Source organism: Corvus kubaryi, unplaced genomic scaffold (genome assembly GCF_017639235.1).
Source record: "Corvus kubaryi isolate FWS band 111438036 unplaced genomic scaffold, C.kubaryi_AGA036_p1.0 74, whole genome shotgun sequence".
Classification (NCBI taxonomy): Eukaryota; Metazoa; Chordata; class Aves; order Passeriformes; family Corvidae; genus Corvus; species Corvus kubaryi.
Window position 1 is genome coordinate 17,073,011 of NW_024582061.1, and position 16,940 is coordinate 17,089,950.

At 44.4% G+C, this 16,940-nt stretch overlaps 1 protein-coding gene across 1 annotated transcript in view; it reads left to right on the plus strand.

The window, feature by feature from the left end:
• The window catches only part of EP300 (E1A binding protein p300), a 60,759-nt gene extending 50,914 nt beyond the window's left edge, over nt 1-9,845 (plus strand). The window contains exons 27-31 of the mRNA XM_042050516.1: nt 1,156-1,321; nt 1,951-2,115; nt 4,174-4,335; nt 4,805-5,086; nt 6,454-9,845. Of these exons, the coding sequence (XP_041906450.1) occupies nt 1,156-1,321; nt 1,951-2,115; nt 4,174-4,335; nt 4,805-5,086; nt 6,454-8,676 (2,998 nt within the window). The 3' untranslated portion in view covers nt 8,677-9,845. The remainder of the gene's footprint in view (nt 1-1,155; nt 1,322-1,950; nt 2,116-4,173; nt 4,336-4,804; nt 5,087-6,453) is intronic.
• Nucleotides 9,846-16,940: the final 7,095 nt, after the last annotated feature.

Consider the following 16,940-nt stretch of genomic DNA (forward strand, 5'->3'; position numbering starts at 1 on the left):
AAAGAGGAAAATATACTTCGACAGCACAGAAGAACACAGAACAACTGCAGTAACAAGAAAGGTGGAAATTAAATTACCATGATTACTGAAGTAGAAAGGCCAGTGAAGTAAACATCACTCTACTGTCAAGGTGCCTAGTGTAGGTTGGTGGAGTTATTTGTGGAAACATTGTTAGGGACTATGTTTAAAGCAGTTGATGAGAAAAGTTAAGAGAATTGAAATGGAGGTAAGTGGTACTATCTTCGGTACCTCAGTGAGGTGGTGTGTTCTTTACTACTTCAAAAGCATACATTAGGGTTCTTTCTGCTTTATTGTCTATCTTCTAATCTGTGAGTCTGTACAATTGCTGCATAAAACTCAAGCCTCAGCTTTACTTAATACTGTTTTCTGTGCTAATGGGTAACATCAGGTTCTCATTTTGGGAAAACAATCTTGGTCACGCAGTATCATCTCTCCATTCTCAGGCAGAAGGAATGACAACTGGCTGCAGCTCCCAGGGCTTGGGGAGGGTTCTGCAGAGCTGTTTCTCAACAGGGCAAGGATAGTTATTTTTCTCTGATTATTCTTCCTACTGGAGTTCTCTTCAAAAACAAATAGAGAAGAACTGAGGATGAAGAAGTGATCTTTGGTATTGCATTCCCTGCAGCTGCTACTATTTGGCTGTCGTCTATCTTACTAGTACCCTAGATTGTGCACCCAATAGCATAGGTTGGCAGTGCCTGTTTATTCCCAAATGTAATTCTAAAACTTTTTGAAACTGATTCTCAAAACCCAGGGGATTTACAGTAGAAAAGTGAGTTCTGTCTTTAAGTAAATCTGTTTTTTAAATGTTGCCAGATAAAGAATTATTGCTCTGTCTCAAGCTTTCACTACTGAAATACCTAGACTCCATCTTTCTCCCATTAGTTAATTGGGAGATGGCAATTGCAGGTTTGTATCAGGCTTTGTTTTTTATGTAGGCTGTAAAATGTGCACATTTTACATATAAGTGCTCCATATATAGCGCTAGATTTTAGAAAATTAGTGAAAAGCTGGAAATGTTGAGTCCGGGAACAGCTGCCAGCTCGGTGGTGTCGCCACCTGGTGTCAGAGAGGAGAGCGCGCGAGCGTCCATTGTCAGTGCCCACATGTCCCGGTTTTGTTTGACCACTCCAGGTATACTACTGGACATATCTGGGCGTGCCCGCCCAGTGAAGGAGATGACTACATCTTCCACTGCCATCCTCCTGACCAAAAGATACCCAAACCCAAGCGACTGCAAGAGTGGTACAAAAAGATGCTGGACAAGTCTGTGTCAGAGCGCATCGTCCATGATTACAAGGTGTGTTAAGTGTATGCTTGGGGAAGATTGACCAATCTTGTCTTGATTTCTTCCTTGCCCTTATGCATTGTGCCTGATTCTTGGTGTTTACTGCATTAGTTTTAAGTGAATTGAACACCAAAAGTTCAGAGTTAAAACATACTCTCTTCAAAACATGTAGCTTCTGAAATTGTTCTAGCAAGAAACTTGAAACGGTCCCTTAGAACAAAATAAATTATTGAGGAATACTGTGAAAGAGCAAAAGAAAATATATGGAATCTTCAATCTTCTTGTGTTAGATAGAATTGCAGGGTTAGGATGCTGATGCAGTTAGAAATATGTAAATTTTTTTGAATTATCAGGACTTAAGGTAGTGTCAAGATTATGGTGATTATATTGTCTCAATTGGTAAGAAGGCTCATTGAAATCTAGGACACAGTAATGATTTATTTCTTCTGAGTGGGAATATTTGAAATGTATTTGACAAACTAACAGATGCACTTAGAATGTGCTCTTGTAAAATGAATTGAAATATTAAGCTTTGCTTTGTTTAGTCTGCTGATGTCTTTCCTTGTCACTCATTGAGAATGTTGCCTTTCGTTATGTGACTTGCAATACTGATAACCAAATGTGGTTTTGCACTCTTTTAGGATATATTTAAGCAGGCAACAGAAGATCGTCTAACAAGTGCAAAGGAGCTCCCTTACTTTGAAGGGGACTTCTGGCCTAATGTTCTAGAGGAGAGCATTAAGGAGCTTGAGCAAGAGGAAGAAGAACGAAAGAGAGAAGAAAACACTAGTAATGAGAGCACAGATGTAAGGATGCTTTTGCTATTTTATGATCTAATGTAAAAGTTCTGATTATATATGACTACTTATTAAAAAAAAAGAGGGGGGTAAGACACTCTGGTTAACTGGCTTTTTCACTTTTCACTCTAATATAAATTTCAATTTTACAGTTTATAAATTAGAGTTGCTAAAATACCACTAAGCTACATTTGGATGAATAGTGGGTGTTCATATGGCTATAAAATATCTAATTGCCAAAGGCAATTTTGTTGAAACAGCTGCTAGATGAATATTTTATTGCTGAAATCCAATTGTTATCAATGATCATGTTGCCACCTAAGCCTGATTTGGAAGTTTTTTCCTTAAGCATTAGCTTTTAAATAGTGGCTCAATCTTTTCTTTTGAACTTGGATGTTATAACACCAATCTTAGGAGAATGTTCTGAGAAAGTAATGGAAATCTGTGAGTTAGTACTTGACTCTCAATAGGTTTGTTTAGTAGCTTTAAGGCGTAGAGGATCTGAAGCACAAATTACTGCTGAACTGTTGTTGGGCTACTTGAAGTTAGAGAAATTTCTCGCTGGTGTCTTGTGCAATTTTTTTTTGAGAATGTACAACTGTGTTATCACATTCAACAAAAAAACCCTCAAAAATAAAAGAGATGCCTCTTAATTCAACAATAAATTTGAAAATGAACAGATGCAGAATTTATGCATCTGCCTATCCTTGGATGTTCTGAGCTTTTATGGAAGAGGTGGTGAGTCCAAGGTAAGTTCAGTAGTTTTGCTCATGCAGTAGTACTTGTTAGTTAACTCTGTTTAAACACTGCTGCTTTGTCACCTTATCAGATACTAGATTATTTGGGGGGGTTAGAATTTTTTTGCTGGAAGATCTTTGGATCAGAAAAAGTTAACATTACAACTAAAAATTTTGATTCTCCTGTGCTGTTCTTTGCAATACCTTCTTTCAAGGACTTTGATTAAACAAAGTGCAGGAAATCAGGCAACATGATATCAAATTTGCATTAAGTAAGATCTTTCTTAGGAAGGTATTGTTTGCTTTCCACATGGTATAGCTTAAAGGTCCTCATCTCTCTAATATACCAGAAACCACTTGTGAAGGATCATTTAGCTCTGTGTATGATGTTGGTCAATATTTAGTCAAGCCTTCACAGCAGTTTGGCCCCAAAATCCTGTGGTAGGGCAAGCTTGCAGTACATTACTATTTAACTTTATTATTATTACAAATAGTTTTTACTCTTTATCGATCCTGTGTTTCACTGTTGAAGAAGGAGCAGTAATAAACTGTACTGTCAAGTGACGTGATAGTCATTCATGTTCACTGGGAATTTCCATTCTGGCAAAGTTATTTTAAGCTTAGGAAAAATGCTTGTTTAGCCAACAATTACTTTGATCCTTGATCATCTTACGCTGTGGTGTTTTGAGGTGCTCTCTGAGCAGCCCAGCAAGGAATAAACTGTTCATTGCTAACAGAATATAGCTGAAATTAAGCTGACCTGTTTTGACTGTTGCAGGGTATGACAGGAGGCAGGTGCATGCTAGAAGTTGCACTACTAATGCCTTTTGGACTCAGAACAACAGCCTAGTACCAAAATCAGTTTAATGCAGTCTGTTAAAAGTACATCTGTCAGAGCTGTAGCAAACTAAATCTAGGTGGTTTAAGTCTTTCTTACCTTTGCTTGGTGCTATATCAATTGCACTTTTCAGTTATTTTTATTTTTGAATTGCATTGAGAATTCATCTACTAAACCTCTTTGTGATTGTCCAAGAGGTTCTTCACCATGTAGCTGTAGCAGACAAACAAGTTTCATTATATAATGTTTTGCCTGTACCTCCTGAGCATCTGTGCTTTTAATATTTTTAGATACATGTATTGCTGATCTTGATATCTTTCGGCATAATTCTAATGGAATTAATTTAATGTTCCTGGGGACCCTAGTATGTGTCTTCGGAGTAAATTCTTGTGAAATGTGTTTTGTCCTGCAGTTATAGAATATGTAAAAATAATAAAATGGTGATGTGGTGTTGCTTAGATACCTGACATAAAATATCTTTAAAATTGCTAGGTGAGCAAGGGAGACAGCAAAAATGCCAAAAAGAAGAACAACAAGAAGACAAGTAAAAACAAGAGCAGCTTGAGTCGTGGCAATAAGAAGAAGCCTGGCATGCCCAATGTGTCCAATGACCTCTCCCAGAAGCTGTATGCCACTATGGAGAAGCACAAGGAGGTAAGAGTTGATTGAATGAGAAATGTTTTTTACCTCAATAAAGAGGTGTACAAAGCTTTGATACTTCAAACAGAGTCATGCCCTGCAAATTATACAGGTTTGGCTGGAGAATTGAGTGGCTCACCCAGACAGACCAGTACCAGTAAGTCTGGCTGCTCTTTGCTGCAAGGGCAGTGGGAATAAATGCAGCTGTGCTCGTGCAGAACTTCCTAACAGTCTAGATTGCCAGAGCAGTTCTACTGTTACTGTTTGGTCCAGTGCCCCTTACCTATTTCTTCAGAAGAAAGTGAACCTGCAGGGGCACTCAGAGGTCTGAGATTTCCTGGGCCTCACAAGCACACCACCTGGCAGCCAGTTGTTCAAGTGTTAGCTTAGTTAACAGTTACCCGGAACTGTACACTCTGTAATGAGGATTGGTGACCAAAACATCTTGATCAGTGCTGCCATATTAAGCCTTTTTATTTTTCAGGTCTTCTTTGTCATCCGTCTCATTGCTGGCCCTGCAGCCAACTCCCTGCCCCCCATCATTGAGCCTGACCCACTCATTCCGTGTGACCTGATGGATGGGCGTGATGCTTTCCTAACCCTTGCTAGAGACAAGCACCTGGAGTTCTCCTCACTACGAAGGGCTCAGTGGTCAACCATGTGCATGCTGGTGGAACTGCATACCCAGAGCCAAGATCGCTTTGTTTACACCTGCAATGAGTGCAAGCATCATGTGGAGACCAGATGGCATTGCACTGTCTGTGAGGTATGTTTGGTGAAGTTTTCCGTGCTTCTGTCCCTGTATCTTTATGCCCAGAGTGCTCTTTACCTGAATTCTCATTATTAACTGATGGAAAAAGATCTGTGCAGCTCATCTGCTGGCAGTTCAGAAAGGAGGGAAAACGTTTTCCATAACAAGTGGTTCTATTTACTGTGCTGCTTGGTGTGATTTTTGCCTCGTGGAAAGCTGAAATGGAGTTGTGTTTTCTGTAGTTCATTTAAGGTGCTGCTGCCTAAGAAGCTGGGAGCTGTAGCAATGGCTTGAGCTGGAATGGTAGGATCAGCTGGTTTTTCTGAAGAGCAACGCATAATTTTTTCTTCCAGAGTCAGAAGTGTGGGGCTGCAGTATTTCTGTAAAGAGGGTGCTCTGTTGGTTTACTGGCACTGAGATTTTGCTGTGCTGCAAGTCAGATCCCAATACTGGGGCGATTCCTTCACTTCTCTGTTGTTTCTGTAGAATGCTGCAAAGAGCATTTGTCCTCAGAAGTGTTTGCAAAACCAGTGTGTTTGAAGATCAAGTTCAGGGATTTGATTCAATGCTCTCCAGAAGGTGGATTATCATTGTATCTGGCTTCTTGTAACTTAGTTTTCTAGCCTGCTGGAAGGGAATGACTGACTCAGATTTGATCCTAATTACAATTTGATGCTTCCCTTTCCTCTGGTTATGTGTGTGTATGTGTGTGTATATATATATATTTATATATATGCACACACATATACACACGTGTGCTTTTACCTTCTTAGTATATGCTAGAAAGTAAATTCTAAATTTCCTATGGTTTAATGCATCCTGAGAACTTAGGTCTTTTTCTTAAAGATCAGTTATTGAGCCCAAACTCATGTGCTGTTGCTTTCACAGAACATGTTCTGTTCTTCTTTCAGCACTCTCTGTTGTTTAACTTGCATCTGCAAACTGAAAATGCAGCTTTCATTCTATTTTGAAAGCTGGTACCTCTTCTGCCACTCCTGCCCTCTTCTTTTGAAGCAGAAGCAGATGAGCAGCTGTTTGTCCCCTGCCTATTTCTTCTACTTTCCTGTTGGGAAAGAAAGGGATTTTTCTGGCCCAGCTGAATAATGTGTGACTTACTAGCTCAGAGCCAACTTGTTTTTCAAGGTTGATATATTTGTGTAGCTTTCAGACACCCTTACACCCACACACTTTCCCTGGCTATAGTTTGGATTTATTCCTTCTCAATTACCTCAACATGGCATGAAAGATTGAATTTTTCCCTAGAGCAACAATTTGCCTGGAAGAGACTGGGAGTAATTTGTTGAGGTGGCATGACATCATTTATTCATTTATTGTATGGAGTTTCAGGAACACTGATAACTCATCTTTTGTTGTCTCTTCAGGATTATGACCTGTGCATCACCTGCTATAACACTAAAAACCATGACCACAAGATGGAGAAATTAGGCCTTGGTCTAGATGATGAGAGCAACAACCAGCAGACCACCACCACGCAGAGCCCCGGCGATTCCCGCCGCCTGAGCATCCAGCGCTGCATCCAGTCTCTGGTCCACGCCTGCCAGTGTCGCAATGCCAACTGCTCGCTGCCGTCCTGTCAGAAGATGAAACGGGTTGTCCAACACACCAAAGGCTGCAAACGCAAGACCAATGGAGGGTGCCCCATCTGCAAGCAACTCATTGCTCTCTGCTGCTACCACGCAAAGCACTGCCAGGAGAACAAGTGCCCCGTGCCCTTCTGCCTCAACATCAAACACAAGCTCCGTCAGCAACAGCTCCAGCACCGCCTGCAGCAGGCGCAGATGCTCCGAAGGAGGATGGCGAGCATGCAGCGCACGGGTGTGGCGGGCCAGCAGCAAGGATTGCCCTCGCCCACGCCGGCTACCCCGACAACTCCAACGGGCCAGCAGCCCCCGACACCACAAACCCCACAACCCCAGCCTCCGCCTCAGCCTGTGTCGCAGCCTCAGCCTGCACCTCCCAACAGCATGCCACCTTACACCATGCCAAGAACTCAGCCCCCCAGCGCTGTGTCCCAGGGCAAGGCAGGAGGCCAGGTGACGCCTCCAACCCCACCTCAGCCACCACAGCCTCCAGTTCAGGGTCCTCCTCCGGCAGCAGTGGAAATGGCCATGCAGATCCAGCGGGCAGCAGAGACCCAGCGCCAGATGGCACAGGTTCAGATCTTCCAAAGGCCAATTCAGCACCAGATGCCCCAGATGCCACCGATGGGAATGAACCCTCCACAGATAGGCAGAGGTCCTGGTGGCCATATAGATCAAGGAATGGGGCCAGCAGGAATTCAGCAGCAGCCACCATGGGTGCAGGGGGCCTTACCCCAAGCTCAGCTGCAGCCAGGAATGCAGAGGCCATCTATGATGTCAGTAGCTCAGCCAGGTCAGCCGATGAATATGGCCCCTCAGCCAGGGATGGGTCAGGTACCTGGCACTGCTCAGCCCAAACAACCACCTCTGCCCCAGGCGGCCTTACAAAACCTATTGCGGACTCTCAGGTCTCCCAGCTCACCCATGCAGCAGCAGCAGGTGCTTAACATCCTTCACTCTAACCCTCAGCTGCTGGCCGCTTTCATCAAGCAGCGGGCGGCCAAGTACGCGGGGTCCCAGAACCCGCAGGGCATGGCGGGGCAGCCTGGCATCCCGCAGGGGCAGCCAGGGCTCCAGCCGCAGCAGGCCATGCAAGGGCAGCAAGGAGGGGTGCACCCCAACCCAGCCATGCAGAACATGAACCCCATGCAAGCAGGAGTGCAGAGGCCCAGCATGCCCCAGCAGCAGCCGCAGCAGCAGCCGCAGCAGGCCATGGCTGGGATGAATCCTCAGGCGCAGCAGATGAATATGAATCACTCGGGGATGGCTCCCCAGTTCCGAGATCTCCTGATGAGACGGCACCAGATGATGGAGCAGCAGCGCCACCAGCAGCAGCAGCAGGGAGCGGGACCGGCACTGGGGCCAGGGATGGCCAACCACAACCAGTTTCAGCAGCCCCAGGGTGTCGGGTATCCCCAGCAGCAGCAGCAGCGAATGCAGCATCACATGCAGCAGATGCAGCAAGGAAACATGGGACAAATAAGCCAGCTTCCACAGGCCATGAGTGCAGAGACAGGAGCCAGTTTGCAACAGGCTTTCCAGCAAAGGCTGCTTCAGCAGCAGATGGGGTCCCCAGCTCAGCCCAATCCTATGAGCCCCCAACAGCACATGCTCCCCAATCAGGCCCAGTCCCCGCACCTCCAGGGCCAGCAGCTCCCTTCATCGCTCACCAATCAAGTGCGTTCTCCGCAGCCTGTACCCTCACCGCGGCCCCAGTCCCAGCCCCCTCATTCGAGCCCATCCCCTCGGATGCAGCCTCAGCCTTCTCCACACCACGTCTCCCCGCAGACCAGCTCCCCACATCCAGGACTGGTAGCTGCCCAGGCTAACCCCATGGATCAAGGGCACTTTGCCAGCCCGGACCAGAGTGCAATGCTTTCCCAGCTTGCTAGCAATCCCGGCATGGCAGGCCTCCATGGTACAAGCGCCACGGAACTGGGGCTCAGCTCTGAGAACTCAGACTTGAATTCAAACCTTTCACAGAGTACACTAGACATACACTAGACACGTTGTAGCATTTTGGGAGCAAAAAAAAAAAACCTAAAAAACAAAGAAAATAAAAAAAACTTATTTTCGCAAGACTTTTTGTACTGAAGACAAATTTTTTTGAATCTTTCTTAGCTAAAACGACATTTTTCCCTGGAACACATCTGAACTCTGCAGCACTAGTTTGTGGTTTTAAAAACAAACCAACAACGAACCTGAGGGACAGTAGAGTACAAAGAATATATTTTTGTTATGGCTGGAATCATAACCAGTCCTTTTTCTCGGCTTTTTTTTTTCTCGTGTGCGTTGGGGAGGTCGGGGGAGGAAGGTGGTCTTTTGGTTGTTCACCAAAGGATGCCCTGCTCATGCCTCCAATAGGTTTTATTTTTTTTTAAATTAATGAAAATATGTAATATTGATAGTTATTATTTACTGAGGCAGATGGTAAACATTTTCCCTATTCTGGTTTTTCTTCATGTCACTGCAAAAAAAACACCACAAAAACAGAACAACAGAAAAACACAGGAGAAACTTTTCCTAAAACCGGAGGACAAAAGGGGTTAATGTTGCTTTAAGAATACATTACATATATAAATATATATATATAAAAATAAATACCAATCTTTTCCTCTTTGGTTGGAAATATGTCAATTCTTTGAAAAATGTAAAACTATTAAATAACTCAGTCCCCTCCTGAAGTCTACTTTTGTCCTCCAAGAATTTTTCTATACAAGAGTCTGAGCTTAAAAAAACTTCAAGTATTAAAGTAATTTGTACATGTAGAGAGAAGACAACATTTTTGCAAATACACAGGGGCAGCTGCCAAATGGATGTAGTATATATATTGTGGTTTCTGTTTTCTTGAAAGAATTTTTTTCGTTATTTTTACATCTAACAAAGGAAAAAAACATAAAAAAGAGGGTAAGAAACAATTCCAACGGGATTATTTCAACCTGAGAAAAAGTCCCTGGGGTTTCTTCTTTATGCTTGCTTTCTCTCTCCCGTGCCCCTTTCCCATCCTCTTCCACTTTCTGTAAAACTTGAAAATAGAAAGCAAAAAACCCTCAAATGTTGTATATCATGCAATTAAAGTTGGTTACTTATAAATAAGAACTTTCGATCACTGTATAGACTGTTAAAATTGATTTCTTATTACCTATTGTTAAATAAACTGTGTGAGACAGACAGCCTGTTTTTAATGTTTCCCTTCTCTCCCACATGTGTTGCTTGTTCTTAAAATGGTGGGGGTAGCGGAATATGTGCTACTTCAAATGTTTGCTATTTAGACGTCAGAGAGCTATTTAATGTATATGACTGTTTTAAAATGCAAATCTCTAATACGGGATGTGGAGTAATAATTAGTCTTCTAAATGGACTTTTTTGGTACAACTCTGCATTCGCGTTGTTCCCGGCATGTATCTTACCAAAGAAACGAGGTCTGACCTCGACAGTTGTGCCAGTCAGCTGTGCCCTGCCCTGCTCACACAGCCTGGGAGCAGCTGATCTTCGAAGGACCTATTTTGCATTTTGAAATGAGAACTTTTTGTTTGGATATGTGATATTAAAAGATCCTATTTCACTTGGAGTATATTGTGCGCCTTTTGGCACTGAAGTGTGAGCACGAGGTAAGCTGCACTGGGGTGGTGTGTGGGTGCCCAGTCACCCTGTGTCACAGCTGGTGACCTGCCGGACACAGGGGTGCTCCTGAACAGAAGTGCTGTCGCCGTGGAGTGCGTGGGCAGTGATCTCAGTTGTGTGCTGCTGCCAGCTGCGCTCACGTGGAGTTAATCCAGTCACATCGTGTGTTGTGCTCGGGCTGTTTGTGGTGGATGTGGCTGGCTCATTGAGGGCTTTCCAAAATCCAGCCTCGTGGTGTGCATGTGCCCACAGTGCTGGCTGCCGAGGGAATAATTCACCACCAGGCCAAATGTACCTGGAAGCCCCAGATGGGACCAAAGATGTGACCAGAGCATGATGTCTGTGTAACACCGGCTTTGTTGGGAGCATCAGTGTATCTGCAGATCCCAGACAAATAACTCGAGCAAGCTGACCTCAGGAAACTGCTGGTGGAAGATGAGGGAGGGGGTAAACGTGGATCAATGGCAATCTCAGCCGCATGCCAAACAAAAGTAATGGTGTATTACAATGTGAAGGGATGTTAGAGGTCTTCAAAAGCGGGAGTAAAATGCTTGATGTTTGGATATAAACAGAAGTAGGACAATGAATCTCTTGTATTTAAAAAGGGGGGTTGATAGCAAGCCTTCAGCAAGATGGTGGAAAGTTCATGGCAGGCCTAAGGAAAGCAGCCCTGGGCTTTGGTATTCTCCCTTGGCGAATCCTTATACCACTCACCCCTGCGTGACGCAGACCAGCTCTGCACCAAGCCCACAATTACCCTGCCTGCATGGGGAGGGACTGCTCCTGACCTGCCCTAAAGGAGAGCAGAAAGCCAAAAAATCCCAATGTGTTGAATGCCAGGGCAGCAGCCTGGGATTGTTTAGATTTGTGCTCTCCACAGTAAGCTTTCTTCTTCCTTTCCTGCCACCAAGCAAAGCCTAGTTTTACTTTCAGTTTTGGGGGACTTCTCAGGATGGAGCATAAATAAAATTCCTTCTGACCACATACAGGCTAGTGAAGTGAAAAATGTGCCCAACCTTCTGACTTGTATGCTTTTCCTGCAAACATCTTTCATTCATGCCGCTGAGCACACAAAACGTAGTTAGAATTTGTCCTGACCTGCCCCTGAAGTGGGGAAGCCCTGGAACGTTGCAGAGCACACTACAGATCTTCCAACTTCAACTGCCAACATAGAGACTTGCTTAAAAGATGCCATGATGCATTTTATGTGACAGCACAGCTGCTCTGTACCTCTTTGTAGGTGCTGACTCTGAGCCAAGTTCAGTTTTTGAGGTGGTGTGGATGATCAGTAGTCTTAAATTTGCATAGGGTTTCTTTTCCCAGCATCCCTCCACTTCTGCTTTCCCTGGTTCTACTGGAGAACCAGAACCCACCATTTGGGGAACTACTTGGCTGTTTCAAGTAGTGGAAGGATTTCAGGATGACAACAGAATTAGGGTGTCATCTGTATCTCTCTTGCCATTCAGTTGCATCCAAGTGAGAGTAGGTTGTTTCACTCCTATTTATTAGACTCTTGGCCAGCAAAAAGAACTCACACCCAAAGTTCTAGCAATCCAATCAGGTATTAATTGTCCAGTTACAACGATGCTAATGGTTGTGCTCAAATAATTTGTAGTTCAGTGATGTAAATTTTCTAATGCCTGACCTTCCAATGTCCTTTGAGTCCTAAGGTCAATGACTGAAGTCACAGTTGGGGAGGGCTTGAAGTGAGTTTGTCACAGGGAGTGTAATATTTATGGTTTATCGCTCAGTCTTGGGGACACCTGTTTGTAAAAATTACACCTTGCTCTTTCCCGGTTCTTTGTTTCTCATTATGTCCCAATTTACTGTTTATGGTGTGTTTTACATGTGTTGCATACTTATTCTTTACTCCTAAAACTCTGAACTTGGCCATTGGTGAGTTGCTCATAGCCTGGACCTGCAGTATCATCTGCGACTCTGTGTGTCTACACTGGTGCATTTATTTATTCATTTATTTTAATTCTAACACTGTCATTGTAGATACTCCGTTCTACACAGAGCCACTTACTATTACAGAAGGCCAGAATGGCTGAGGTAGGCACCTCTGAAGATCATCTATCCACCTCTCTTCTCAAAGCAGAATCACCTAAAGCAGATGGCACGTCCAGCTGAATATCTCCAGAACGGAGATTCCGTGGCCTCTCTGTATAGTCCGCAGCCCCATGTCCCCTGCAAGGTGTCTCTATGCATGGACTAGTCCCAGCTCTCTCAGCCTCTCCCCATCTGACAGATGCTCCAATCTTACCACTATGCTGGCCATTTGCTGGATTCACTATGCCCATGTCGCTCTTGTACTGGGTAGGCCAAACACCAGATAATTGCACAAAACCCAAGACAATGTTGGTAGCCATCACCTGGTCATTAGACAACTGTTGTAACAGTAAAATGAGCTACAGCAGCTACTGGCAGGCCAAGACATGCCCAGGCAAACTTGACAGAGCCTCACGCAACACAGAGCTTGTGGCCTCTTACAGGCAGCGGCAGCACCATGACAAAGCTGGGGTAGATGATGTGACAGTGCCAGCCATTCCAGCTTCTGTTTCATTTCTCCCAAGCTTTTTTCCAGTGTATGATACAGTTTCTCTGCAAGAAACTCCACCTCCTGTTTCCAAGACGGTCTTTTTGCAGACAGTATGTCCTTGATTTTGCTGCTTCCAGTTTTCAGCCAAACTCAAGGACTCCAGCCCATCCTCTCTGGACAGTCTGTAGCAGGTCCTGTAGTGAAAGACAGCAGAAGAGTCTGCTCCTTATGACCGGTTCTGCCCTGGTGTGTGATGAGGTTTCCTACCTCATCAGCCACAGCCACAGGGTGCTCTGGCTGGGGAGTGTTTGCCTTCCTACAATACACCCCTGAGGTATCTGCCAGTTGGGCCAAGGAGCCATTTCTTCCCTCAGCTTGTCAAAGCAGATTGTGTGCCATTGATTCTGGCTCGAGACAGAGCCTAGCCTGGCCCCTGAAAGTGTGAGAGCACAACAGGCTCCATCCACAGGGATTGCAGCAGCATCTGTGCTTGCATCATGGATGGAAAGCCACTGAGCTGCTCTGTCAGCCTTGCAGGTGTGGCATTTGCCTGCCCAGCTGTGCTCTGGCATTTTGTTTAGAAATGTTTTGATGGTTTGCTCAAGTTGCCTCAGTCACACTCCCTTAGAACAGGGTCTTGGTTTCAACTCTCCAGCAGGGGATATTGGACGTTTGGAAGGGAAACCTGTTCCATGGCTGGTGCTGTGGGTAGCTGATGGGCAATCAGCCATGGCTCCGGTCTACTCTCCCTGTTGTAGGGAGTGTGCTGGATTTGGGCAGGGTGGAGAAATTACTGTTGGCACCATCTCCCACAGTCATCTTTGATGCCCTTCCTAGAAGCTGGCACAGCTCAGACTGGTTTTCCCCAGGTGTGCTGGGTGGTGGCAGGCTCTGGCATATCTTGGGAGCACAGAGCTACGTGGGATGCAACCACAAGCACTGTCAGTGGGTATTTTGCTACTTCTCACGCCCCCATAGTCCCCAGGGCAATAGTAGGAATTGAAAGGCAGTGACAGTGTCATTACAAGAAAGCTTTTTGCCAACCCTGCTCCTCTGGCTGCAAGTGCAGAGCTTCTGTTGCCCCGAAAAGCAAGGAGTCTTTCATTTTGTTTTGCTTCCTCTTCACTTTTGCTTTTCACTGTCTGTGTTATTCCACACCAGTGTGGCACTGAAATGAGCTCCCGGTACAATGTCCTGGTGTCCAAAGGTTTGGGAGCCATACAGTGGATATCTCACCAGGCCTGTCGATGGAAAGCCAGGGCAGCCTGAGGCATGACCTGGGTCTACCACCACCCACGCTGCCAGGGCTTGTAACCACATTCACTGCCTGGGTTAGAGCCACCAGAAGTTAGATCCCCAAATTCATGAGTTCAGGAGAAAAAAAAAAAAAGAAGACCTCAGGTGCTCGTCTGTTTGCCTGCTGTTAGCTCAGTCTGAGCTTGTATTGAAGGATTTCAAGCCTTTTTTTCTGTCACGTGTCACCACAAACAGTGAGAGAGAGCCTTTAACTGGGACTCACGAAAGGATATGTAAAGGGATTTCCACCTCGGTAAACTGCGTATTATGTGTCAGGCCTTGTGCATGGTGTAACATCTCATCTTCTGCTATTAGCTGGACTTACTGGTTCAGGCTGGGGAAGGTGACCTGGCAGGACATGATGGTGTCCCATGTCTTCCCTGAAAGGCTTGCAGAGGAATCAAGAGGCAGCACAGCTCAGCTCTCAAAAGCCAGATTTCTTGGGGGTCTGGGATGGGATAAGTGCTTCAAACTGAGATTTGCTTCCCAGGCAGTTAACTCTTCCCTCTCCTTGTCAGGATAGCCTTGGGACTGGGCGTAGTTGCTTTTTGGGGGGTTGTTTTGGTTTGGGTTTTTTGGGGGTGTTTTTTGTATTTTTTAATCTGGACAAAAATTATTTACTGTTTTGTTAGTATTTGTATGTAGAGTTGTGTTGACATATATTGACAGATCTAATGTGGTAGTAAAATAGCATGGAAGGACAGGCTAATTTAGTATTTGTGCCCTTAACTGGGTTGCCTGTTGGGTTTGGGGTTGGATTATTTGTTCACCACACAAACTGTTCAATTACTATGTCTATTGTACAGTGTTACTTAGTGACAAGTTGCTGTAAATGTGGAAGAACATCAATGTAACACTAAGGATGGTCTGACAAGGGTTTTCTGTAAGCTCCTCAGCCCATGAGAGATCTAGAAAACAGCAACTGCTCAAAGCTCCCACCTGCAAGTAGGCTGTTGCCTGTTCTTACACAGTGCAGGACATGCCTCTCTTCATTTCACAGTTACCTTGGTAAAATTAGTCTGCCAAAGGTTAAGCAGAATATGTTTTCTTTTATTATTCCTTCTGTTTGCTTGTTGGTTTTCCAAGCTCATCTACCCTACTTTCCTTTTTCAAAGATGATATCATGAACATATAGCCAAGGCTTACATGTCTATAAATATTTTTTCTTCAAAATGGTTCCCTTCCCAGTCCTCATGACAGAAATTAAACCCTTCAATGTTTTTTGGTTTTTCACAGTGTCAGCTAGGAGAAGCGCTACAAAAGCCACGTGCCACTTCCCACTGCACACAAGAGCTTGGAAGTCCTGTAACCAGAATGGCTGCCACTTAGTGCTGGAAGTGAAAAAAGGCCCCTTTTTATCCTGGAGCACTAGGATTCTCATGAGCTCTTTGAAATAACAGAGTAGAAAACTAAAAAAGGAGGTTCTGGAGAAGCAGCAGGTGAATTTATGAAGCCTGGGGACCTGGAATATGAGCTCTCCATCCCCGAGCATGGGTGAGAGAACAGTCCCAGTAGACAAGCACAAAGAGCCAGTGAGCCAAAGCTCCTCAAGGAAGTTGTGGTAATGAGGGACAGAGCAGATGCTGAAGTACAAAAGCTGCACACCTTGGAGCTGAGTGCCTGAGGAAGCAGCCTGGCCCCCCTGTCCTGCAGCATTGATCCTTCCCACTGCAGCCTGGACTCCTGTCATTTCACCTGACAGCAGCCCTTTGATACTGATCTTTCTAAAAATTTTATTGCAGATGACATCAAAACACAGACCAAGCCCAGAACAGCAGTAGGGAAGGAGATGGGAAAAGGGAAGTCTAATCTAAGTTTTGGGGTTTAGTTAACTGAGATTGTCAGTGCTGTTCTTTCCCTAAAGAGAGGAGTTGGCTTTACAGAACTATTATGATTAATGAAACATAACAGAGTTTTTATTGTTGAGAAGAATATAAGTATTCCTTAATCAAATTGAGCTTGATTCACATTAAAATTAATTTATTTAAATACTATTATTTATTGAAAAGGCTTATTTAGAACTGTAATGAAAAATGAACGGCCATGGGATGGGGACTGCTTTTAAGCTTGTTCTGTGTCAACACAGAACTTGGTTTTGCTTAAACCTTCAAGAAGCCTTGAGCCAGCCTCTGTGTGACCTAAGGGAGCAGTGCTGATCATTCCACTCTGGGAAGGGAGTAGGGGATGCACACCAGTTATAGCTCATGATGTGTTCCATGAAAGATTATTGCAGTGGAAAGACTTTAATGAGCCTTTAATTTTGTATTGTGTCTTTTCTGGAAACAGCTTTGCTGTCTGCCATGCTGTGCAATGTCTAGCAGTATTTGCAAGGGAATAACAGTCTTTATGATTTATTTCATTATTAACTATATTATTTTAAAGCAATTTTCTATTTTTAACATTGCTGGAGGATTGTTTGGAAAACCTGAATGTGGAGGATCCCTGATGCTATGGAAATTTGCTGATCAAGTTGTAGATTGGCTTTGCCAGCTCCCTGCCACTGTCCCTCTGTAATTAGGCTGTGACCACTACCCCGGATTCTCGGTGTGTTTCACACTGATAGTGACACTCCTTTGTGTTTAGATCAACAGGCTTGTCTTGGGGTGACTTTATGATGTGTATCCCATATCGCTGCCCTATGCCCAGAAATTAATTCTGTGCCTTTCTATGCCTTTAAACTGAGCCTGAAAGGGGAGAGAGAAAAAACCCAGCCTCATTTTAGAGCCTTTGGATTGTCTGGAAGAGCAATCCATGTGTATCTGTAATACCTGTAAAGTAAGCCTTTGGAATGAACCTTTTCCATGCT